At 40.0% G+C, this 27,066-nt stretch overlaps 2 protein-coding genes across 7 annotated transcripts in view; both read right to left on the bottom strand.

The window, feature by feature from the left end:
- Positions 1-21,310, bottom strand: part of NEK5 (NIMA related kinase 5) — a 97,605-nt gene extending 76,295 nt beyond the window's left edge. The window contains exons 1-7 of the mRNA XM_033177640.1: positions 21,243-21,310; positions 21,014-21,152; positions 12,343-12,439; positions 4,613-4,710; positions 2,834-2,917; positions 2,680-2,750; positions 666-752 (exon numbers count right to left, since the gene is read on the bottom strand). Coding sequence (XP_033033531.1) covers positions 666-752; positions 2,680-2,750; positions 2,834-2,917; positions 4,613-4,710; positions 12,343-12,439; positions 21,014-21,130 — 554 coding nt within the window. The 5' untranslated portion in view covers positions 21,131-21,152; positions 21,243-21,310. The remainder of the gene's footprint in view (positions 1-665; positions 753-2,679; positions 2,751-2,833; positions 2,918-4,612; positions 4,711-12,342; positions 12,440-21,013; positions 21,153-21,242) is intronic.
- A 5,021-nt stretch (positions 21,311-26,331) lies between these two features.
- NEK3 (NIMA related kinase 3) overlaps positions 26,332-27,066 on the bottom strand; it is a 31,299-nt gene continuing 30,564 nt past the window's right edge. For all 6 annotated transcript variants that reach the window (XM_033177630.1, XM_033177627.1, XM_033177629.1 and 3 more), the window contains one exon: positions 26,332-26,906. In XM_033177630.1, coding sequence (XP_033033521.1) covers positions 26,822-26,906 — 85 coding nt within the window. In that variant the 3' untranslated portion in view covers positions 26,332-26,821. The remainder of the gene's footprint in view (positions 26,907-27,066) is intronic.

The following is a 27,066-nucleotide window of genomic DNA, read 5'->3' as shown; positions in this document are numbered from 1 at the left end:
GCCCATCAAGAGTTTTGCCTAGGCCTTTCCTGGGCCTTAAAGCATGACAAAATAACAAAGGAATTCTTAACAGGAGCCATTTAAGATTAAACAAGTTTTATTGGGGGTCTGAAGAAACTCCCCAGGCCTCCACAAACAAGTTTATTGGAGGTCTGAAAGAACTGTCTAAACCTCCACGATTTAGCAGGAGACAAAATAAGGGTAATCACCCCAGCACCTAGATCCATTTAGATTAAGTAAGCTTACTGAGGATCTAGAAGAAAGTCTTCAGGACTCAGTCCTTAGTTACAGATTAAAAGGAGTTAATCACTATGTCTTTAAATGAATGCACACTTACACATAGACATATAGCTTAGAAGGTGTATAAGCTCTGAAAAACTTTGTAATTTTGAGTTGGTCTGGCGATAATTCCCAGGCCTTCTCCCTGTACCAGTTACAGAAATAAAAACTCTCTTCCTCTCCAGTTCATCTGCATCTTGTTATTGGACCATAAGAAACAGCAGCCCAACCCTGTTTGGTCCGGGAACAATTTCACACATGAAGAAGAAATTACAGAAGTATCATGAGAAAGAGAGAAGAGATTTGAATTTTAGTTTCTGGAATCTTCATTCAGTGTCATCTATCGGATTTTACTGACACTTTCAAACTAAGAGTCAGCAACTTACGTTTTATTGTTGTAGGGTTTATTCTGACAGATCTCTGGGGACAGGTAGTAAGGTGTTCCAATACAAGTTCGAGCAAGTTCCATGGAACTAGTAAATTATATTAAATAATAAACCAGCATGAATTTTTATTGGAGTAAGAAAAGTCTTAAGACATGGTCATGCAAGAAAAAATGTGAAAATGGATAACACAAGATTTGATGCATACATGTGTTAGAAGAAAGCAAAACACTGTATGTTGATAGAGTAACTAAATCAGCTGATTTTTAAACTTACAATTCACCTCCCAAAAATTTACACATTAAAATATATTTTTTATGGCTTAAAGACTCCACAAAGAGATGGAATTGTCATGTTATAAAAATCTCTCAGATGTAGAGATTATCAAATTGCAACTTCATGATTTAAAACTTGGAAAATACAAAAATGAATAAGGGAGAAAAAAGTTACCCAGAATCTTAGCACCTAAAACAACTATTGTTAAAATTCTGATATATTTCCTTCCTGTCTTTTTTCCACACATATTTTTCATGTAACTGTGATCACAATGTATTTAAAATTCAGAATTTCATTTTCTTTACGTAGTATAACAAAGTTATCAAGAAGTCTTCAAAACCATAAATGTTTATGATATATTCAGGTACATGGTCATGCCAAGCTTTATTAAATTTAACCATTTCCCAATTATTTAGGCATTTACATTATTCCAAATTTCAAATTATTCCCTTGGAACAAATTCTCAGAAATAAAATATTTAAAAATCTCTTGATATATATTGCCACCAAATTGTCTTCCAAACAGGTGCACCAATTTATTCTGCTAGAAAGTGTGTAAACCAAAAATAAAATTCTGAGCCCCCCAACCAACTCATAAACCTTCCTTTTGGCCAAGGACATTCCAAAGTTAACCTGAAAAACCAGTTCAGGCCATGATGGGGAGCAGGGTTGGACATGCCTCATTATTTCCTCCTCCCCTTTGGAATTCAGGCACAGCTGACCAGCATTAACACTAAAACAGACCTTAAGACTGACAAAGCAGACTCCTTGTAGCAATAAGATACCAAAGTCCAGCCTGACTCTAGTATAACATCACATGACAGATAGCAGGCCTGAAAGAAATCAAAATATTTTACCCCACATCATGTTTCTTTGTCCATACATTGAAATAGTCCTGCAAAGGTATCTCTTGTGGGGAAACTCTACATTCTGAAGAAAATTCCCTTCTTTTTCCAAGTCTTTTTCCTGATCCAGGAAAAAAATAACTAAGAGGCTGGCACGTTTTTAAATCTGATAAGAAACATTTACAATCTATTCTCTCCGAGGCCTGCTACTTGGAGATTTCATCTGCATAATAAAAACCTTCATTTCCACAACCCCTTACCTTAACCCAGACACTCCCTTCCATTAATTCCAGGTCTTTAGATAGACTCTTTCAACCAACTGCCAATCAGAAAAGTTTTTAATCCACCTATGACCTGGAAGCTCCCTCCCATGCCTCCCAGCTTTGAGTTGTCCTGCTTTTCTGGACCAAACCCATGTACATCCTATTGGTGTCTTGTGTCTCCCTAAAATGTGCAAAACCAAGCTGTAGACCAGCCACTTTGGGTACATGTTCTTAGAATCTCCTGAGGGCTATGTCACAGGCATAGGCCTTTGGTCACTCGTATTTGGCTCAGAATAAATCTCTTCAAATATTTTACAGAGTTTGACTTTTTTCATTAAGAAGTGTAAACCTGCCTATTTCACTAAATTCTCTCTAGCTTTATGCGTATTACAGTTACATCCATATTTGATAAACTGGAATTACACTACAGAACATTAGCAACATCATTCTATTACACCACAATTTATCTTGAGAATTTTAATCTCAAAGTACCATCTGATTTAATACATTTACATAAAGCTACCTAAAATTATTTAGACAACCAAGATTTTAATATCTTCTTAATCCATGATACCTAAAAATACATATTTGGGCTATTTTGAATAGAAAGAAAAATTATTTTCAAAGTACTTACTTATTCAGGACTCTTGCTATACCAAAGTCCCCAAGCTTTGCAACCATTCCATTCTTGCTAAGAAAAATGTTCTATAAATGGAAAAAATGTCATGTTGTTTGAGGTACTTCAAGAAAAGATCAATTCTGTCTTAGTCTTCTCTCTGAGCTGTTACCTGAGCTTTTATGTCCCTGTGTAATATCTTCCTGTCATGAATATGTTTTAGTCCTAGAGAAATCTGTACAAACCATCCGAGGATCTATAGAGAGAACACAAAACAAAGCCACTGAATAGCCTGTTAGTCACTGAAATGTCTTCATGGTAACATGCAAAAAGAAAGAAAGAAATTATATACACACACACACACACACACACACACACAGTGTATGTGTATTTATAGGAACGAAGTTAATACGCATACTTTATCATATTATTATTTTCATTTTACAACTAAAACGATGGAGGCATAGAAAAGTAATCCAAATATCACTGGTATCAAGGGAAATTCCACATGCAGAAAAAGATAAGTAGGGGCAAGGGAAAGACACATGCCGTTCATGATTTTCTTTTTTTCTTACTTAACCCTGGGGTGCTAACTGCATCGCAAATAGTACACAAGTAGCCCTGTTTCCTGATAACCTGGGAGCCATTGGTTCTTCCTTTATGGTGGAAGGAGGGTGCCAAGGCTGGGCAGAGAAAGAGGAAGAAATGGGGGATCTGTGAGGTTGTTAGGAATTGTAATAAAATATCAATATATCTAATATAAAACCAACAAGTACTTTACTTTTAAAGTTTAATTTTATTTCTAAGTCATGATTTTATTTTATCTTTGTTGACCATGAGCCTCTTTCTGAAAATGTGTTCTATGCCTACAGAGATTTATTTAAACTATTCTAAAATTTCACTGGTTCTTTGTCTGCCAAATTATACAGAAAGAAGAAAATAATAGGAATAAAGCCATATTCCAGACATTAATATTCAGTTGTAATTTTAGTTCATTCCCAACAAAAAGAAATGTAACTCAAAATTTTGTCAAGAGAAGCATTTTCATAAAATGTGGCAAAATAATACCTAGATAAGAAAAAAGAGTTTCTATGAATATGGAATTTAATGTATAATATAAATGAGCATACAAAGAATGCTTGATTAATCTTACAGAAGTTAGAGATACTGATTCTTTAATCCTTCATATATTCAAAATATTAAACTTTAGGAGGAAATTATATGGGCATGAGGCTCTTAAATGCTAAAATAGAAAAAAGAAACAAATGGTCAAAGGAAAAATGGTGGGCCTTTCCTGTGTGCTTCCTGAGGCAATGGCCTTACCATCAATCATATAGGCGCTAATTCAGATTCCTCTCCACACACACAAACCTGTCTCTTTCATGAGTACCACTCCCAAGAGGGTTCCAAGGAGGCTTGGAGTATAGAAGAGAAATACATTTGTGCAAAGAGAAAGTGGGAGAGGCCATTATTCTTCATCTTTTATCTCCCCCTCTTAATAACTAATGAAACTAAATAGGCATTGCCAAAGAGAAGCTTCTATCCTCCCTAGCAAAGTGGGATATCTACTTTAAAACAGAGCACCAAATGGTAAAAGAGAAAACAGTGAAGCTATAAACATGTCACATGTTAAATGGCTAAGGAACACTCACATTCAGATTTTCTTTTTAACCATGAAGATTTATCTCAGAGGCATCCTACATGAGATTGTCCAAACAGACTATCTTTTCTCAAGAAAATCTCACCCTAAAAAACAATTCGGTTTAAGTTCAATTGCAAGCTTGTTCTGGGCTGAATCTACCAAGAATATTGATCCACTATTTTATGGTTTGAATTTCTCTACCAAAACACATGCTTTATATCAACGTAGTCTCCTACTTATGACACTATAAATTTAATTCTCTCCCCACCACACATACATAAAATTAAAAAGCAAATTAGAAGTTTTTACCTGATCTTCACTAAATAACACACCCCGTTGTCTATTGATCCTTTTCATGAGATCCCCTCCATCACAATATTCCATTACAATAAACAGCCTGCCATTCTCTGTAAGAAAAGGAATCATTGAGTGCTGGAAGGATTTCAGATATTTATCAGTCATGTTCTAGCTGTGGAATCAAAATGGACTGGGTTCTAATTCCACTATACCATTTATACTTCTTAGCTCTGTGACTCTGGGCAAGTCACTTTAACTTCTCTGTGCCTCATTACCTCATCTGTAAAATGGAAATAATATTATAGAAATGTGTTCTTCAGGCCGGGCGTGGTGGCTCAAGCCTGTAATCCCAGCACTTTGGGAGGCCGAGACGGGCGGATCACGAGGTCAGGAGATCGAGACCATCCTGGCTAACACGGTGAAACCCCGTCTCTACTAAAAAAATACAAAAATCTAGCCGGGCGAGGTGGTGGGCGCCTGTAGTCCCAGCTACTCCGGAGGCTGAGGCAGGAGAATGGCTTAAACCTGGGAGGCGGAACTTACAGTGAGCTGAGATCCGGCCACTGCACTCCAGCCCGGGCCACAGAGCGAGACTCTGTCTCAAAAAAAAAAAAAAAAAAGAAAGAAATGTGTTCTTCAGATTGTTGGAAAGATTAAAAGAGTTAATCCATGTCAGATGCTTAGAATAATGCCTGTAGATAATAAGAGTTTAAGAAATGTTGGCTATTTTTATTAATACATTCCTTTGAGAGATTAGAAATCTGCTATAAAAATAGCAGCTGTGCCGGGCGCGGTGGCTCAAGCCTGTAATCCCAGCACTTTGGGAGGCCAAGACGGGCGGATCACGAGGTCAGGGGATCGAGACCATCCTGGCGAACACGGTGAAACCCCGTCTCTACTAAAAAATACAAAAAAACTAGTCGGGCGAGGTGGCGGGCACCTGTAGTCCCAGCTACTCGGGAGGCTGAGGCGGGAGAATGGTGTAAACCCGGGAGGCGGAGCTTGCAGTGAGCTGAGATCCGGCCACTGCACTCCAGCCTGGGCGACAGAGGGAGACTCCGTCTCAAAAAAAAAAAAAAAAAAAAAAAAAAAAAAAAAAAGCAGCTGTGACTCTTTCCTAACACCCCAGGAAGAATTAATGGCCCCTTCTTGAATTTGGGCATAAAGCCATATTTATACGGCACTTATTCATCTACGTTGTTGAATACAATAGAAATTCTTATAACTGACCTCTGCCTAAACCACTCACTAGATTACAGGACACTCTCCGTTGCTATTGTCCCATCAAGGTCACCACTAATTACTACTAGGCTCTCTAGTATGTGGAAGTACCTCTGCTCCCACCAATTGAACTGAATCTTACCAAGATCATTGTGTTTCTTCCCAAATATGTTTATTCCATTTACTCTTGTCTTTATAACAGACACTGATGAAATACGAATAGAAAATGAAAGATGTGATTATTTTCTAAAAGCTATGCTGAATATTTTGGGGGACTCAGTAAAAATGAGCAGTTTTTAAAAAAATAGCTGTTGACCTAAATGTTGATGGGATGAATGAAATATAACTGGAAAACTTCTAAAAGGATTGTGTACAGACTATCCACAAATTCTTGCTCCACATTAAAGAAAAGAAACTAAAAGTTCTAAATAAGAAGCATAGCTTATGTAAGAAAGAAAATTCAGAACGATAGTCAGTGGACTCATAATCTACCAACTATAGTTCTGAATTTTCTTGAACTGTAGTGAGTTATTCTTGTCTTTATTACATAAACTGATGAAATATGAATAGAAAATGAAAGATGATGTGATTATTTCTCCAAAAGCTATCCTGAATATTTTGGAGGACTCAGTAAAAGTGAGTTTAATAAATAAATAAATGAATGAATAACTATTGACCTAAACGTTGAATGAAATGAATGAAATACAACTAGAAAATTTCTAAAAGGATTGTGGACAGATTATCCACAAACACTGGCTCCATATTAAAGAAAAGAAGCTATCCTTTGACAAATGCTTGTAATTTCCTTAAAATTTTTTTCTTTTCTTTTTTCTGGCCATTTCCACTCAAAGGATGATTATGTCTTATGTTAAAATATGTTTGCATAACTGCTAGGATCTAAATATCTTTGTCTTCCCTAAATGTATATGTTGAAATTCTAGCCCCCACGGTGATGGTAGTAGGAGGTATAGGGCTTTTGGAAGGTGACTAGGTCATGAGGGTGAAGCCCACATGAATGGACTGCTGGCCAAGAGAGAACCCTCTCCGCTTCCACCATGTGAAGTCACAATGAGGCAAACCATCTATGAACCAGAAAGTGAACCCTCAGCAGACAGTGAATCTGCCTGCACCTTGATCTTGCACTTCGCAGCCTCCAGAACTGTGAGAAATAAATTTCTGCTGTTTATAAGCCACCTAGTGATGGTATTTTGTTATAGCTGCTGGAATAGACTTATAGCTGCTAGAATAGACTAAAACAGATGATTTTCCGCTTTAACCAGCTTTCTTAATTAGCCAACCAACTACCAGCTGGGATCTTGTTAGAAAAGAAGGATTTCTATTCACTTGTTTGTCTACACTTCATTCTTTTGTATCTAAAACAGTAGTTAGCACATCAAAGGGGCTTAAATGTTTGTTGAGTGGATTCATTAAAAACAAACAAACAAACAAACAACAACAACAACAAAAACCAAACAAACAAAAAAATCCCTGAAAGAACACAAAACATACGAAAACATACATGCCAAAATCAGGCTTATAAGCAATTGTTAATAACATTTCCCCCTGTAGTCCCTACTAAATGCCAAACTCTCTCGCCAAATCTTTTGCTCTTCTACTCTTTAAAGTACCCTAACCAACTTTACTGTGGATATCAGCAACCTGGCAGTGTCTACCCTTGGTTGCTTCTAATTCACAAACCATGCATCTTCTTTCACATATTTCAATTTTTCCACCTCTCTTCTTTAAGAGACAGATCCATTCATTTATTAACAAACTTCTATTGAGGACATGCAAAAGCAAGGAATGCTGTGTAGGAATAAAAAACAAATAAGCTATCCATTCTACTGTTAAGGAGGCAAAGTCTAATTGGGGAGTCCCTCAGCATTGGGTGAGAAGTGCTGTGAAGAAGACTGTAGGCTGAAGGGTGAGGAGAAAGTGCCTGCAAGTCAAACTGGAGATCCAGGAAGAATTCTGAGAAGATGCTTCCTGATATGCCCTAATATCTAGAGATTGGATATTTTCAGGAATGTGTTACTTTTAGGAGAATTGATGTTTCTTATCATTGAAGCTCAGTCATTAAAAGGTCTGCCACAGCAATGAAGGGATGGTGATTTCAAAACCATGGAAGAATCAGAATAATGAAACAGAGGAGAAAGGATTTCATCTCACTTCCTTTTCACCAACCTCCAACTCACTCAACCTTTCACTGGCTTTTGGTGAAAGAAACTGACTGACTCAAAATTCATCATGACAGAGGTATCTTAAAGAAACTACTGGCCAAGTGCAGTGGCTCATGCCTGTAATCCCAGCAATTTGGGAGGCCGAGGTGGGTGGATCACCTGAGGTCAGGAATTTGAGACCAGCCTGGCCAACATAGTGAAACCCCATCTTTACTAAAAATACAAAAATTAGCCAGGTGTGGTGGCGGGCACCTGTAATCCCAGCTACTCAGGAGACTGAGGCAGGAGAATTGCTTGAACCCAGGAGGTGGAAGTGCAGTGAGCCAAGACTGCGCCATTGCACTCCAGCCTGGGTGACAGAGTGAGACTCTGTCTCAAAAAAAAAAAGAAACTACTTAATGTCAATTAGCATTATCTGACTGTAAAATAAGGATTTTCCCCATTAGCCACTATTAATTATATATTTATTGGAAGTGTCTGGAAAAATCATTTATGCTCTCAAATTTTCCATCTGCTGCAAAGCTCATGGATCACTGATGCTTCGAAACAGTTGGGGGGCACTAAATAACCTTTTTATTTGTCAAGTTCCAACATTTATTAAACAATTATTCTAATTCACTCTAAAATGCACTTTTAAAAAATCAAGGGCTTGGCACAGTGGCTCTCGCCTGTAATTCCAGCACTTTGGGAGGCCAAGGCTAATGCAGCTGGATTGCTTGAACTCAGGTGTTTGAGACCAGCCTGGGCAACATGGCGAAACCCTGGCTCTAGAAAGAAAAAAAATACAAAAATTAGCCAGGTGTGGGGGTGCATGCCTGTAATCCCAGTATGCAGGAGACTGAGGTGGGAGGGCCACTTAAGCCCAGAAAGTCAAGGCTGCAGTGAGCTGTAATGGTACCACTGCACTCCAGCCTGGGCAACAGAATGAGACTCTGTCTCAAAAAAAAAAAAAAAATCAAGACTGTTTCTTACAGACCTTGGCATCTTCCAATCACTTGCTGTAGACCTGGCAGGCTTAATGTTTTCACTGCCTAAATAATTTTTAGAATACCTTAACCAATTTTGTTTGCTCATATTTTCTTTTTTATGTGTGCATAAGAGTAATATAAAATAAAACTCTGTGTTTAAATAAATGTAAAAGATCTCTTTCTGGCCATGCACAGTGCTCACAGCACTTTTGGAGGCCATGGCAGAAGGATCACTTGAGGCCAGGAGTTCAAGGCTGCAGTGAGCCATGATCCAATTACCCCAATTGCAAGTAAATGAAATCTGTAACAACCTAAATAAGCTTAGAAGAAGACCATGAGCCACAGATAACGGTTCCAACTGATACCTTGATTTCAACTAGCTGAGACTGTGGGCAGAGAATCCAGCTAAGCCAACCTCAGACTTCTAACCTACAGAAATCAAGAGATAATAAATATGTGTTGTTGTTAAGCCACTAAATTTGTGTTCATTTGCTATGCAGTAATAGAAAACAAATACAACAGCATGGGAATTTTTGCCTGTTTTGTTTGCTGATATATCTCCAAGACTTAGAACATGCCTGGCATATAACAGACACTTAATGAATGTTTATTGATGGAATTCACATGGAATTAATTTAGTCTTAGGAAAATATCACTACATTCTCACTATTTTTCTTATGTTGCTTCAAACCAATAAAAACATCATATTTTCTTTTTTTTTTGAGACAGAGTTTCGTTCTTGTGGCCCAGGCTGGAGCGCAGTGGCGCAATCTCAGCTCACTGCAACCTTCGCCTCCCAGGTTCAAACGATGCTCCTACCTCAGCCTCCTAAGTAGCTGGGATGACAGGTGCTCACCAGCACACCTAGCTAATTTTTTTTGTATTTTCAGTAGAGACGGGGTTTCACCATGGCCAGGCTGGTCTTGAACTCCTGACCTCAGGTGATCTGCCTGCCTCGGCCTCCCAGGGTGCTGGGTTTACAGGCATGAGCAACCGCGCCCGGCCGAAAACATCCTATTTTCTATAGACAAACACTAGAGCCATGGTTCTTATGATAAGAGATAAGCCATTTGAAGGAAAGCAAGCCTTTACCTACACTCTCTAAAAGACAGAGGCTACAAGGCCCTCTGAGGCTTTTAGATAAGCTCAGTAGTTCAAGTCCCAGCAATCTGCCAAGAAAACTCAAAGGCATCACAATAGCTGTAGCTTTCCTAAACACAGGGGTGCTCTACTTAAAAGAGTCGTAAGAAAATGTAAACTTACAGTATCAACAAACACAGCAGAGGTTATTTATACTGTAAAAATGACCCTAGTTTTGCAAAAGCTTCCAGTGGTAAACTGTCCTCAAAAATCACTCTCACATGGTATAAGGAAATACTTCAGTCTCTAAAAGTGGTCCAGTTCATTCGCTCATTCAGTAAATAGGTATTGAGCAGCCAGTGTGTGCTAGATGCCAAGGATCAAGTGGTGAGCAAAACAGATGGAGCCCCAAAATTCATTAAGTTTACTATGTAAAGGGCAACAAATACGAAACAAATTCATAATCATATAAATAGACATATGCAAGTACAACTGCTGTGGAAGAGAACCAAAGGGAGCTGTAATTTGAATTGCGAGTTCAGAAAAGGCCTGAGGATGAGCAGGAGTTAGCCAGAGAGTCACAGTAATAACCTCTAACAAAATAAAGAAGAGAAAGATCATCTTATAGCATTACCAGTAGCCAATGGACAGGAATGCAGGGCACTTTATTCAGTGGCTCTCCTTGAAAGTTATTCCATGCAACCCAATTCCAGACCATGTGTACTGTTCTGCTCCCAGGAAGACCTCAGAAGAGTCCCAAGAGCTCTTTTAAATACCCAGAAGCCAAAGAAGGGCCATACACACAGAAGTACTTTGAATGTAGTGGTTTTAATCAGGAAGGAACACAGTGCCCTGCACAGTGCACATGCTTGAGACACAGTGGCTGTATTTATTTATTGACTGACTTTAACCCAACTGATGATGCTTGAAGATACTGAGGTTAACACGTCTGCTCCATGAACTACTTATCAGTCTTTTTTTTTTTTTTTTTTTTTTTTTTGAGGCGGAGTCTCGCTTTGTCGCCCGGACTGGAGTGCAGTGGCCGGATCTCAGCTCACTGCAAGCTCCACCTCCCGGGTTTACGCCATTCTCCTGCCTCAGCCTCCCAAGTAGCTGGGACTACAGGCGCCCGCCACCTCGCCCGGCTAGTTTTTGTATTTTTAGTAGAGACGGGGTTTCACCATGCTAGCCAGGATGGTCTCGATCTCCTGACCTCGTGATCCGCCCGTCTCGGCCTCCCAAAGTGCTGGGATTACAGGCTTGAGCCACCGCGCCCGGCCTACTTATCAGTCTTAAAACAGCCCAGTGCTGGGCGCTGGGCTGGGGAATGACCCGTCATAAAACTGTCAGCACATACAGCCCTGTCACAACTTAAGACACACCTGACATACTGTAGATTTGTTTATTGTCTGTCTCTTCCCACTAGAATATAAATTTCATGAAAACTGGGATTTTCATCTGCTTTGTTCACTCTTATGTTCCTGACACCTAGAACAATGCCTGGCATAGAGTAAGCACTCAGTAAGTATCAGTTCAGTGAATGAATGCTGTCTGACGGATGCCCCTTCATTTACTATTTATTTTTTACCTTTGGACTACAGTGACGGGTGGAGGCAGAATTGTATTCAGGTGTACAGAGGAAGGGAATTCCTTCCCTAAAGTTCTTCCCCTCTACATGGCAGCGTGCTAGGCTATGGTGTGTGGTTGTTTGCTGGCTCTCTGTAAGAGGATTACACAAGCCCCATCTGTTGCCTAAGGATATGCGGGATCTCATGTAAGCAGAGTACTCCCCCAACACACACACACAAACACACACATCCCAGCAGGACTTTGAGAGCGATAGTGTGGTGGGCTCTGTGTTTTCCTCTCTTGTTTTGCTTATGAGAACAGCTGGCTCCTTATCTGAGCTGCTCCTTCAGCCTGGGACCCAGACTTAAGACCCCAGCCTACCACAGCTAGCATGTAATGTAAGTGAGAAATAGATGTGTATTATTGTAGTCACTTAAATTTGGGGGTTGTTACTAGAGCAAAGAAGCTAATAAGCCAGTCATTAATTTGTTGGGAGAGTGAGAATTAAGGAGAGGCAGAAAAACAAGAAAACATAAGAAAGCTGTCTACAAAAACTTACTAGAGAGGAAATAACAAGGAGGTCTCAAGCTGCAATTTAAGTAAATGGGGAAATGACCCATTTACAAAAATTAATTTATACACAGTCCTTAGGAACAAATCTTTTTACATATGTCAACATGCCTATACTTTATAAAAATAGTTAAAGAATATTAGAAAATCAAACCTTGAAATGAATTGAAGAAGGCTACAATGTTGGGATGTTTCATCTTTGCCAGAAGAATGACTTCTTTCTTTGAAGCTTCTTTTTCTTGTATGGGCATCTAAATTTCATTAAGAGACAGAGTAGTCTATAAAGGTAACTTGGTTTCAAGAACATGCTTTCTGCTCATTTCCATCTAAAATTCTCTAGGATTTCACTGGCTTTTAATGTCATTAAGTTTACTATGTAAAGGGCATTGAAAACGATCTTTCAATGGCAGGAAACATTTCTAGAATTAGCAGAGTACCCTACATCACATCAATGGTTTGTCGACAATCATCATCAAGAAAATAAATATTTCTGGTGAAGTTTTGCTGTATTAAAAGTTGGACTGGTGGTACTGTGTTCATTATCTAGCCATATGGAGCCATATTTTAATATCTATCTTTCAGTAGCAAAGGAATTCTTCATAAAAATGCAACATTCCAGGAGCAATCACTGCTGAGAAAAAACAAATGCAATCTAAAAAAAGAAAACGTGTCATATCCCACAGAAATCAGGCCAGTAAAATTTTGTATTAAGATGACTACATTTTTCATTTTCAAATAAAAATTGTCTTGCATGACTTCATTTTAGAAGTATTTGGATGTACTTCTTGTTCTACTTATCATCTACAGATAATACTTTCCAAGGGGTTTGGTGCCAGTATCAGTGGCCACACCTCGTTTCTACTTCTCTTCCTCACTCTTGATACTTTGCTGACTTGTCATTTTTACCCTGACTTCCAGCCCCTGACTGCCCCGCCTTTCTGATGTCCATGGGGCCTCCACCCATTAGAGGTCTTCAACATTGGCCAAATTTCTCATTCTCATTTAAGACGTAAGAATTTTTTAAAAATTAATATTCTCAATTCTAGCTTCCCTACATCTCAGCTGAACGATCCTTCAGTAAGGATCCTTCTAAGCTTCAGTGTTTCCTGTCCCAATTTAAATTGTATAGTCAGTACATAGGCGTTTCAAAACAAAAACAGCTGAATTACTCCTATCAGCTGGATAGATTTAGCAACTTAAAAAAAGTCCTAACTACTATTTATTCAAAAGAATATTATAAACAAAATTAAAAGGCAAACAAAAGGTTAGGTTACAATATTTGTACCATATATGACAAATATATTTATAATAATATAAAAATTGATGGCAAATAATTTTTAAAAAGGCAAACACCCCAACAGAAAAATAGCAAAGTACATGAATAGTCAACTCAAAAAAAACAAGAGAAATAAAAATGGCTGATAGAAAAAATATTCGATCTCATGCAGTAATCAAAGGAATAAAAACTAAAGCAAAATTTGGCTGGGTGTGTGGTAGCTCACGCCTGTAATCCCAGCACTTTGGGAAGCCAAGGCAGGCAGATCATTTGAGGCCAGGAGTTCAAGACCAGCCTGGCCAACACGGCAAAACCCTGTCTCTACTAAAAATACAAAAAAGTAGTCAGGCGTGGTGGCACACACCTGTGGTCCCAGTTACTTGGGAGGCTGAGGCAGGAGAATGTCTTGAACCTGGGAGGTGGAGGCTGCAGTAAGCCAAAATCATGCCACTGCACTCCAGCCTGGGTGACAGGTAAGACTCCATCTTCAAAAAAAAAAAAAAAAAAAAAAAGGAATAAAAACTAAAATGTAATATAGTATTTCATGTATGAAATTGGCAAAGATGAAAAGAATGTCAATAACCACTATTGACCAGAAAGCAGCAAAATGGACACTCATTTATTTCTGGTAAAAGAACACAAATTCCTAAAATCCTTCTGGGAAGGCAGTTTTACAATATAATATGAATCTTTAAAATGTTCATTTTTTGGGGGGGGTCTGTATCCTGATGAAGAAATGTTCCTTTTTTTTGTAATTTTTTTAAGACAAAGTATTGCTCTATCACCCAAGCTGGAGTGCAGGGGCATGATCTTGGCTCACTGCAGCCTCTGCCCACTGAGCCCAAGTGATCCTTCCACCTCAGCCTCCTGAGTAGCTGGGACCACAGGCAAGCACCACCATGCCCGGCTAATTTTTTGTATTTTTAGTAGAGATAGGGTCTCACCATGTTACCCAGGCTGGTCTCGAACTCCTGTCCTCAAGTGATCCAGCTGCCTCAGCCTCCCAAAGTGCTGGGATTACAGGCATGAGGGAAATGTTCCTATTTTTGACTTACTAATTCTTCTAGAAATTTATCCAAAGAAGATAATAAAAGTGTACAGAAGAGTTCTCATACAAAAGACTTTCTTACAGTGTTTTATTGCTAGTTTTTAAGTTACTCTAATAACACATGCTTGTTTTAAGTCAAATAGAAGTGAATAAGGTAAAAGTGAAACTTCCCTCTTTCTTTCTCATCTAGCCCACAGATGAAAACCCACAGGTGGTAACCTTACTCTTAATGGCAAAAACGCAATTACTTTTGTGCCAACCTAATACTATGTTCCCTAGGGATAACTGTTGTTAATAGAGCTTTTTAATTCATGCACATATAGGTAAGCATATATACATAGTTTTGTTTAATAAAAATGAATTATACTTTACATATTAAATATTATGGAATCGTAGCCAAAAAAACAACCAAACAATTTAATTATCTGAAAATAGAAAAAGAGTTAAATAAATTACAGGGGCTGTTTTGCTAGGTTTTTCTTTCTTTTTTTTTTTTTTTAAGACAGAGTTCTGCTATGTTGTCTAAGCTGGATTTTAACTCCTGGGGTCAAGGGATCCTCCCAACTCATTCTCCAGAATAGTTGGGACTACAGGCACCATGCCCAGCTAAACTGTTATTTTTAACATGCTACCACTTTAATGCTATGCAGTCATTACAAAAAACTAGCCGGGCGACGAGGCGGGCGCCTGTAGTCCCAGCTACTCGGGAGGCTGAGACAGGAGAATGGCGTGAACCCGGAAGGCGGAGCTTGCAGTGAGCTGAGATCCGGCCACTGCACTCCAGCCCGGGCGGCAGAGCAAGACTCCGTCTCAAAAAAAAAAAAACAGAAAGAAAATAAAGGGAGGCAATGTATTATCATGGAAAGAGCAGAGAAAGACTTTGATGGATCTGCTGAGTACTGTGCATCCTGAAGCTAACTGCTTAACCTCTTTAGCCTCAGCTCTTTCACTTGTACAGTGAGAGTAATGAGAGCTACCTTTCAGAGTGGTTGTGAAGATTAAATTGAGTTGATATATATAATAAAACATTCACGATGGTGTGACATACAATGGACACCCTGTAGGTAGTCCCTTTATCATTAGTGTGAACATTTAATATCATTATATGACAACATTATATAAAAATATTGAATGAGACGAGGAAATGTTCAAAATATATTGCTAATAAAAAAACTGTTACAAAAGAGTATATCCAGGCCGGGTGCGGTGGCTCACGCCTGTAATCCTAGCACTTTGGGAGGCCGAGGCGGGCAGATCACGAGGTCAGGAGTTCCAGACCAGTCTGGCCAACATAGTGAAATCCTGTCTCTATTAAAAATACAAAAATTAGCTAGACACGGTGGCATATGCCTCTAGTCCCAGCTACTCAGGAGGCTGAGGCAGGAGAATCGTTTGAACCTGGGAGGCAGAAGCTGCAGTGAGCTGAGACTACGCCACCTCACTCCAGTCTGGGCGACAGAGCAAGACTCCGTCTCAAAAAAAAAGAGTATATCCACCATGACACCAATCATTCTAATAACTTATATATTTATATATTAAAAATAGTCTAGAGAAAAATTCAGCAAAATGTTCATAGTGATTAAGAAAGAGGTTATATGCTATTTTTATTTTCCTCTAAATGGTCTTATTTTCCCCTTTGGTTCCTTTCAAAATTTCTACAATGAACATTTTTATTTTCATAATTGAGGAAAGATAAAACACTTCTATTTGAGCCCAGAAGGAAAAGAACATGCTTGATAATGGTAGGATGATAACAGAAAATATTAGCTTTTTGGTACCTGTAAGAAAATAAGCAATTTAGTTCTGGGGTCTAGTGTAGGGAGTAGGGAGGCATTAGAGAGAATAAATAGAAATTTCTTTAGATAAGAAGTAATGAAAAACTACATGAGAGTAGACAGGAAGAAAGAAGTAATAAATGTTAATATTGTGACACAGATGTTACAGGTAAATTCGACAGCATAAAGAGATATGGGAAAACAAGAATAATGAGGTCTAATATAAGATTCTACTTATTTATGGCATGGTGACAAGGGTAGTTCATGAGTAAAGTGATGAAAAAATTGGTGCTCTATTACAAAACTATAGTCAATTTTTGATTATACTAAAGAATGGGAGAGATGCTCTGAAATGAAGTAATGTACATTTTTATAGAGATTCACCTCTCAAATATTTTCTCCTTACATAGAATTAAAATGGTTTTATAATTCCTGAGTATATACCCGCTTTGCAATAGCGCAAGAGGGCTGGAAAGCATCTGTCCAGTGAATCATCTATCCAATAAGAAGTTATTGAATATCTTCTAGCACCAAGCATTATTATTAGGTGCTGTGTAGAATATCAGCACGAAACGCACATGGACTCAGTCCTCACAGAACATGTTATGGCTAAATAAGGAGGAGAAGGCACAAAATAAACAGCCAAAGCATGTCCAGAAAGAAAGCAGTCAGTACTATAACAGAGGTTCCAATAAAAGTTATGCAAGTTTACAGAGAAAGAGAAATTCTTTAGAGTGGGAGGATTCTGGAGGTATGGTGGAACTCAGCCTTGAACAAGTGGGATCCTGATGCTGGGAGATCAGCAGGCAAGGACCTTGGGAGAGGCAAGCCTGTAAGCAAATGCAGAGGCTGGAGTGGGGGGAAAAAAAAGTAGGGTATATGATAGGAGCCGTAATTTTGGAGCAAATCAGAGAGGGTCTCAAAACTTCTCTGAAGAGTGAAACAATATAAAAGCACAAGGCAGACCAGGCACAGTGGCTCACACTTGTAATCCCAGCACTTTGGGAGGCCAAAGCAGGAGGTTCACTTGAGGCCAGCCTGGGCAACATAACAAGATCTTGTCTCTAAAAAAATTCAAAATTAGCTGGGTGGGTGGTGCATGCTTGCAGTCCTAGCTACTCAGGAAGCTAAGGCAGGAGGATGGCTTGTTCGAGGTTACAGTGAGCTATGATGATGCCACTGCACTCCTGCCTGGGCAACAGAATGAAGCCCTGTCTCCAAAAAAAGAAGAAAGAAAAGAAAAGGAAAGAGAGAGAGAGAGAGAAAGGAAGGAAGGAAGGAAGGAAGGAAGGAAGGAAGGAAGGAAGAAAGAAGGAAAAAGAAAGCAAGCAAGCACAAGGCAGGCTGAGCGCAGTGGCTCATGCCTGTAATCCCAGCACTTTGGGAGGCCGAGATGGGCGGATCACGAGGTCAGGAAATCGAGACCATCCTGGCTAACACAATGAAACCCTGTCTCTACTAAAAATACAGAAAATTAGCCAGACGTGATGGAAGGTGCTTGTAGTCCCAGCTACTCGGGAGGCTGAGGCAGGAGAATGGTGTGAACCTGGGAGGCAGATCTTGCAGTGAGCCAAGATTGCGCCACTGCACTCCAGCCTGGGCGACAGAGCAAGACTCCGTCTCAAAAGAAAAACAAAAAATGCACCAGGCAAACCCCACTTTCTACCTCAATAATAACAATCTGTGTCTCTTTTTCTTTGTACATATATGAACATATTTGTAGGTATACATATATATGGAGAATATATATATTTTTACAAAGATTATATCATTCTACGCTATTTTCTCAAACATTGCAAACATTGAAATTTTCCCCGTGTCAATGCTTCACCTACAACATGATTTCTAATAGCCACTTAGTTTTTTATAAATTACTTAACAAATTACCTACTGTTGGACATTTGTTTTCTAACTTTATCTGTGGGGTTTTTCTTTGAATAAACTCCTAATTTCTTAGTTTTCTAATGAGTTTCAAATTTTTGTATGATGACTTCATATACGGATTTTATCTTTTTATTGACTTAATAAAAGGTTAACACCACTAAGTCAATACTTGCAAATCTTTTTGGCACCTTTTCAGTTTTCTTTGAATTTATTTATAGTGTTTGTTTTGACATAAAAACGTTTTCTATTTTCATGTAGTCAAACCTAGGCAACTCTTCCTTTACAGCCTCTGTCCCAGTGAAGGTTTGGGGGCATGGCTGGAGCATTACCAAAATTGGGCTGGAGCCACTTGAAGGATCCAAGTGACCCAGGCCCTCGACAAAAGGACTGAAGCAAATTCAAGGAAGAGGAAGAGTCAACAGTATTCACCAAATAATTGAATGTGGAGAAGGAATAAGCTCACAAATGATCCCAAGGTTTTGAGGTTGGCAGCCATAAGGACATTGATGACATTAATACAGCACAGCACATAGGAGGTGAAGCCGGTCTGCTTACAACAAGGAAGAATTGCTATTAATACTTGTTTTTGGGTACAATTGTGATACCTAGCCTCCAAGATGGTCTCAATGATCATTATCCTAAATTCTTGATGCACAGGATCTCCAAGATAATAAATGTTTATTCTTTAAGCCACTAAGTTTGGGATAATATGTTACACAGCAAGAGATTAATAACACAGATATTGGCCAGGCGCGGTGGCTCACGCCTGTAATCCCAGCACTTTGGGAGGCTGAGACAGGTGGATCATGAGATCAGGAGATGGAGACCATCCTGGCTAACATGGTGAAACCCTGTCTCTACTAAAAATACAAAAAATTAGCCAGGCGTGGTGGCGAGCACCTATAGTCCCAGCTACTTGGGAGGCTGAGGCAGGAGAATGGCGTGAACCTAGGAGGTGGAGCTTGCAGTGAGCCGAGATCGCACCACTGCACTCCAGCCTGGGTGACACAGTGAGACTCCATCTCAAAAAAAAAAAAAAAAATAATAATAATAATAACACAGATATTACCTGAAGTTATCTAGCTGGCAGAAGAAATGCAGAACTAGGGTACTGAACGACGTCAGGGGTAGAGACAGAGATTTAAGAGTGATCTACTTAGTGGTAAACACCGAAGTGGGGCAGTTTAGGTGACAATGGACAGAAAGAGAAGGTCAGAAAAGGACACATGGTTGAGGACATATAGAGGGTGAAGAGAGAGATAAGCCTGAGGGAGAACAGTCAGATAAACAAAAGAGAGTGAGCAGAATAATGTCATGGAAGGAAGCTAGACTAGAATAGAGGACATTGTTATGAATATGCCATGGATTCACAAAAGAGACCTATATTGGAAAATAAATCATTATCCCTGGAAGCCAGTTATCTACTCTTGAGCTTTAAGTTTGGGTAGGTTTTCTTGAAATTTTTTTGTGGTAAAATAAAATTTATATCATTTTAACCAAATTTTTAAGTGTACAATTCAATGGCATTAAGTATATTCACATGGTGTAACTTGGGCAGTCCATTTTGCACACGCTTTGTATGGAACTTTTTAATGCTACTCTCATTTATAAATTCTCTAGAAGCTGACCAACAAGACTTGCCTTAAAATTAACTCTAGCAAACAATGGACATTATTGTCCCAATATATTTTGAAATGAACATATCACTAAAGAGGGTGACATAAACACTGACTAAGGTGGATTTAGCAAAAAGATTAATTTTTAATTAACTATTTATTTTCCAAAATCATTAGACCAACAATTACACATGGTTTTCCTCTATTCATTCAGTGCACTCAATAAATTTGTTTAGCGTCTATTATGTGTCAGGAACTGTTCTGCATACTGAGGAAGACAAGCAATAAACAAATGAATAATTAAGAGAGCAAAGTAATTACAGAGCATTATGCTAGTAAGAAAATAAGCCAGGCCAGGAGCAGTGGCTCACGCCTGTAATCCCAGCACTTTGGGAGGCTGAGGCAGGCAGATCACTTGAGTTCAGGAGTTCAAGACTAGCCTGGGCAACATGGTGAAACTCCATCTCTACTAAAAATACAAAAAATTAGCCAGGTGTGGTGGCATGCAACTGTAGTCCAGCTACTCGGGAGGCTGAGGTGGGAGAACTGCTTGAACCCTGGAGGTGGAGGTTGCAGTGAGCCGAGATCATGCCACTATACTCTAGCCTAAGTGACAGAGCAAGACTCCGTCTAAAAAAAAAAAAAAAGAAAAACAAAAGAAAAGAAATCAGAAACCAGAGTGCTGTGATAAGGTGATAAGATGTGATTGTGGCTGGGGAGCTACACTAGCTAGGGGTTTTGCAGAAAACCCCTTGTCGAGGACCTGAATAAGGAGAGAGGAAGTGTACCACAGAGAAAAGTCAGGGCAACAGAGGAGGTTGGCATCTCATAGGGCCTTTCAGGATACCCTAAGGAGGGCCATAGGAGCCACAGAGATGTGATCTTATTTCTTTTCTATTTTCATTAAAAAAAAAATTTTTTTTTGTAGGGACAGGGTCTTGCTATGTTGCCCAGGCTATCTCGAACTCCTGGCTTCACACAATCCTTCCACCTTGGCCGTCAAAAGTGCTGCGATTACAGGGGTGAGCCACTGTGTCCAGCCTCTTTTTAAAAACAAGATCATTGGTTGTGTTTGGACAGTGGACTTAGAAGGTTGAATTAACAAAAATTAATTATGGCTTAAAATTTGTAATTATAAAAAATAAAAACTTCCTTTTTATATTGGATTAAAAGCCAGCTGAATATCCCACCAAAAATTAACAGATATTTGAATTTCTTAACTTTACCTTTTCAAAATTGATCTCTTTTATGACACAGTGCTTGCTATCTGATTTCCCTTTAGCTAAGTATGCTTTCCCGAAGGCACCTTGCCCGATGGCCTTAATCACATCGTACTTATCCATGGTCTCCAATGGGGTGAGGTTCCTGGAATTAGAGTAATGTAAATTTATCACACATGTCTCATAAAGACTAACAAAGTCAGAAAATTGATGACTAAAGTGTAAAAGAACTCACTTTGATAAAACTTTCCTCCCAGCCTTGCCAAGACAGAGACAAATAACTTTCCTTGTGGCCACAGATGACAACTGAAATGAGACAGAGTTTCTTGGTCAGACATGGTTCGTAGCTCAGCTTTGATACACTTTTGCCCTGTGTTCCTGGGTAAGTCACTTAACCTGGCAAAATCGCCCTTTCCTAATTTCTAAAATGGAATAACAATATCTGTTTTGCAAGTTTGTTCTGAGAATGAAAGACACTATATACCCGGGGCTTGGCACCTTTATAAAGCAGGAATGTCCTTAGGCTTGTGCACTTTTCACAGTCCAGCCTTTCTTAATGGGAACGTACTGCCCCCTAGGGGGAGTTTTGGAAATATATGGGGATGGGGAAGTTGTTTCCCCGAGATTCAGAGGCAAGACATTGACAGGTGGTTGGGGCCTGAGATGCTAGGATTCTGCGATTCGAGAGACAGTCCCGCACAATAAAGGATTACCCTGAGGTCCTACAATCTTGTAGAGTCTTCCTATACACTCAAATGCACGGAAAAATCCGTTTGTAATTATCTGTGGCTAGAACCAAACTCTATTTTACATCGAAATGCTAAGTATTTTTGCAGTTTTAATGAACACTGATTTTTTTTTTTTTCCCCGAGGAATGCAACTACATGTAAATCAAGGCTTGTAAATCAAGGCTTGACTGCACTTTGTTTGGTTTGGACGTTTACCAAGAATTGTTCACCATTTGGGAAAATCACGCCCTTCACTGGCCACGCCGCTCCTGGTCCCGGAGACCTAACAATCTACATTTGCTGCCGTCACGTTCAGGCGACTGCCCAGGCGCGGCTACTGGCTGCTTCTCTACTTTTGCCAAGGGTAGTAGTGTCAAGCATTTTCAGATTGAAATATGTACTTTCTTACTTATTGCTTTCCCTCTATTTCCTCTTTATGCTACAGTTAGGGCATAATACAGTTTTGTTGCTGTTGTTGCTGCTGTTGTTAATGGGGTGAGCGGGGGGTTGTTTTCGAATAATTTCATGTCAGGGTAGGAAGTGGGTACAATTAGTTTGCAGGGGGCTGGGAACCAGCTCCGCAGCCAGGAGAGGCTGCAGACACCGGAGGACGGGTTTCTGAGAGAAACGCATACGGACTAGGGGTCGGGGATGACCAGCTGGGAACTGAGGGCCCGCGACCCTCCCGCCCAAGTGGCACCAGAGGGTGGAAGCCCCCAAGTTAGGAAAATTCCTTCTCCCCTAGGGCCGCCCCTGGAGGCGGCCGCGGGTGGGTAGCAAGACGTTTACCCCGACCCGAGCTCAGCGTGAGGCGCGTTGCCATAGAGACCGATGCGCCCGGGACGCTACACCCACGCAGCCCGGAACGCTAGGCCTTTTCTAGGCCGCCCCCGCCGCCCCAGGCAGAGACTCAGTCCCTTTTCCCCACTCTGCCCGGTTCCTGAAGCCCTGCGGCGGCTCCGGGCAAGGACTAAGGGCGGCCCCTGCAGCATACCTGCTCCACCGGCTCCGCGGGGCCAACGAAGCGTCCCAGAAGGATCCGGGTTCCCGGGGCCGCTGCGCCTCCCCGCGGCCGGGCGGAGCCGCGCAAGGAAACGCGGGTGGGGCGCGAGGCTGGAATGGCCTGGGGACCCGTCCACACAGTCCACCGCGAGGCAGGGTCAGGCGCCAGGGAGTTTGGAGACCCGACAGAGCCACCCCCACACCGTTCCGTTGCCTTGGGTCGGGATTGCTTTGCGTTGCACTCTACAGTAGCGCTCCCCGCTCTTGCTTACGGTGCACCAGACGCTTCGCAAACGTTCTCTCTTTTCTTTACAACCCCGCAAGGCAGTAGTCTCCTAGTTTTACAAATGAGCTAAACTGAGACAGGTAGAGTGTTTCTTGTACAAGGTCTCAAATATCTCCAAGAGGTGGAAGTGAGACTGGAACCGCTTCCTACTCTTTGGGCCACAGCGGCGGCCTGCCAAGGAACTTTCTAACGCAACCGGCGCTGCCCAAGCGTCTGCACGCACACCCCCTCCCCACCCCACCCTGCCCCATTCTGGATTTGCACATCAAGCAGCTAAAACGTTTAAGTAGTTGAAAAAAAATGTATTTTCCAGCAATTGTAAATAGTGACGCAAGTAAAATATATCCAATTGAACCTAAACACTACAGTGATATGGGTACCCTCCATCGTCCATCACACACATGCAAAATCCCACAAAAAAAGCTATTTTAAAAATTATAAGTTTACATCACTACTTTTCCTTCTTAAAATTATCTCTCCGCCATCCCCTCCCCGTCCCTGCCACAAAACATTTCCTCTTCTTATAAGCACTATAGTCAAATTGGATAAGGACTGAACCAAAGGCCTCATTTTGATCTCATTGCATCTTTAAAGTCTCTATCTCCGAATACAGTCTCATTATGAGTTACTGGTGTTAGATTTCAATATGTGAACTGGGAGTGGCTGGGGCAGGGGCGAATGCAGCCCGTAACAGGAGTCCAAAAGTTGTTTAGGAGTTGGAACAGCCAATGTTAGTTTCTTTGGCAGTGAAATTCCCTCAAAATATTAGTAAGTATATGATCTACTTGTTTTTGTTTAATTTCATGTGTCAGTGACCACACCCACATTTCCTCCCTAGAATTTAGACATGCTTTATTAAATCATATCTTCATTCTACTTTCCTCATAGAATTTTATCCCAGTTATCTTTTTCATGCTTGAAAGTCTTATTGATCATCCTGTCATACTGCTGAAAGAGGTATAGAAATGGAAATTTACATTTCCTGCTCACAGAATTTTTTTTCTGGATTGTTAAAATTACTACTACACAATTGATCACAATAAAATATATCACAATACTGATAATTATATTAAATATAACAAAATAAAATTGTATTGAAAATTCATCTCTTTAAGACCTGGATGGGCTCCCCATGCGTCATCAGTTCCTGTATCCATAGATGAATGCTAACTTCTTGCTACAATGAAGTTTAACACTGAGTCTCTTCCATTTTTTTTTAAGGCTGTAAGTGCTGAGAAATAAGTACGTAAGAATGAAAAGTTTTGTTAAAAGTGTCCCTCAATTTTTGTCTAGTTGTATCTCAAGAATCATATAGTAAGCTATCATCAAAAATGGTTTATAATCATGAACTGGTAATTCCATTGTTCTTCTGAAATTTTATTAAAAGCAAAACCCCATAAGCCATTCTGATTTTAAGGATTATCCAATACTTATCCAGTCTCTCAGTAACTGTACATAATTTCAAGTTTTTTTGTTTGATGGTTTGGAAATGTTTATACCCTGGGGCAATGCTAAGATTGAAGATGACTAAGAAGTATGGAATACAGTATATATGGAAGCTCAGTATCTGGAAATATCCTTAGAATGATCCATGCCTGCTTTAACTTGAAAAATGTTCAAGAGAGTGGTAAGCTAATTTCAAAGAGCTCACCTAAATAACTTTGGGAAATGGTATTTGACTGGAAACCATGAGACAATAGGAAAGATACATAAACTCTGTACCTTAGTTGGTAAATTTGTATCTCCCAGGCGTATGGGTTAATGCTTTGGAAACTGCTTTACAAATAGACTAGGATCGAACAGCTAAGCGGGTGGTGGATGGTGCAAGCCAGTTTTCTCATTGTCAGGGTGAGAAGTTATAGAAAAGCATGAGAAGGTGGCTAGAATAAACCTTGTAGTATTGGGTTAGTTGGAGGCATCAGTATGGACCCATGCTTAATTTAATGTATGTACAGATGGAGAGATACAGAAATAACTGTAGAGATGTGTGGATGGTTATACAATTATACAGTATACACAGGTTAGTATATACACATATACTTCCTAGCTCTGCTGAGAGGGCCTAAAAGCAGTGACACCCCAGGAACAACAAGCACACCCAGCAACCAGATCTTGGTTTCTAAACCAGTGGGAACCTTGTTGAAATGGATGATTTTGGGGCTGGGGCAGAGAAGGTAAAGATGAGTCTGGACGATCTTGTAGTGCCACAAAGGAAGGAAGTGCTCCAAAAGAATAGGAGCACATCAAAGGGACATAGGAGGTGACCTGAAACAATCCCCAAGAGCAAAAGTTAGAACAATTTAAGCAAGAAAACAAACAACTTATTATTGGATTATACTCCCACCCCCAGAGGTGGAGATTAATTCCTCTGCATTTGACTACAAGCTGGAGTGTGTGACTTGCTTACAGTGAACACAGCATGAACATGGAAAATTACAAAGTTGATAGTGGAGAGCCTGGCAGACACTGCCTTCATCAAGTGATCAAGGTGAACGACACTGGGAAGAAGTCATGCTGATGCTGTGTACTCCCTGAAATTATGTGATGAGAAGGGCACTTCACCTTTGTGGTTTTCCCCAAAATCCATAAGCTTAGTTCAATTGTGAGACAAACCCAAATTGAGCAACAGTCTACAAAATACCTGAGAAGTACTCAAAAACATCAAGGTCCCAAAAAACAAGGAAAGATTTAGAGACTGCCTGAGACCACTGGAGATTAAAGATATCCAAATGTAAATACAGCATATATGTGAGGTAGGGTTCTATACCACAGGGTTTTATACATTAAGATTTAAAAACTGTTAAATATTTAAAAGATGTATATTTTCCAGATTTCAGCAAGTGCTTGTTAATGACCCTAAATGTATTTTCCCCCTTCTCTTCACTTTAGCACTGTTCCCTGTATCTGTCTGGCTCATGTCTCTGTGACAGGTGTTGAGCGAAGCCTGTTTCTTTAGTGAAATATTCTCATCTCACTAAAGTGCACAGTATTAGATGAGGTTAACACACACGACAGGACCCAGCACATGTGTGCCATGCATCCCCCTATTTATTCCACATCACTCTCTAGTTTCTGATATTTACCATTTCTGCTCCTCACCTCTGGCCTCTTCCTTCCTCATCTACAGGACTGCTATCTTCTGACAAGATCTGCAGACCACCTCACGCTTCCCAGGGCTGACCCTCCAACCCAGGCTCTTTTGTGCATCCTATGAGGGACTGTATTTAAGGACAGCTGGTGAAGACCATTGGAATGATCTTCAAACTACTTAGAATCAGGTCATATTGAAAAACTGCACACATTACTATATCATAATTAAATATATTTAATTCTCAAGCCTTTAGGAAGTGTAAAAAGAGTCACATAATAATAAACACAAATCATGTGAATAACATACGGGCTGCTGTAATGGTCTATGGTCAGCATCCCTCTGAGGTAGGCATTATTATCTTCATTTTATGGTTAAGGAAATTGGGGCTCGAAGAGATTAAGTAATTTCCCACAATCACACAAGTAGGTAGTGGCAGGCTAGCATCCCATTTCTGTTCTATGGGACTGCAAAGTCCAATGCTCACACTCATTCCACTACACCTTCTCTCTCAAATTCAAAAACTTACAGGAGTTCCAGACTTTTCAAACTCATGATACTAATCAAGAACAATTTTAAGTATTAAGAGTTTCCTCTGCTTCATTCTGTTTCCAAAGGAAAATATACATCGCACAAACTCATGATCATCTCAACATGAACTCCTGAGTGAAGCCTCTCCTCAGTGTGACTCAGGAACACTCCCTCAGGCATTATCTGTCACACAGGCCTTGCCATCCAGCTCGCTTCTTCAGCTCTGACACCCAGTCGGGGTTGTCATCTTCCTCCTCAAAGTCCCTGTGAAAAAACAATTTGGACCATAAACCTCTACATTAGGGGCACAGTATCTGTTGGTGAGTTCAAAGCAGGACACCACCGTAACAATACTTAAGCTTTTGAAAAATGAGTTCTATAAGGCAATTGAAGGGAAAAAATTGTCAGTTCTTCCAAAAGATCA

The sequence above is a fragment of the Trachypithecus francoisi genome, unplaced genomic scaffold, assembly GCF_009764315.1.
Source record: "Trachypithecus francoisi isolate TF-2019V2 unplaced genomic scaffold, Tfra_2.0 Lachesis_group18, whole genome shotgun sequence".
Taxonomy (NCBI): Eukaryota; Metazoa; Chordata; class Mammalia; order Primates; family Cercopithecidae; genus Trachypithecus; species Trachypithecus francoisi.
This window is presented reverse-complemented; position numbering and strand designations above follow the sequence as displayed.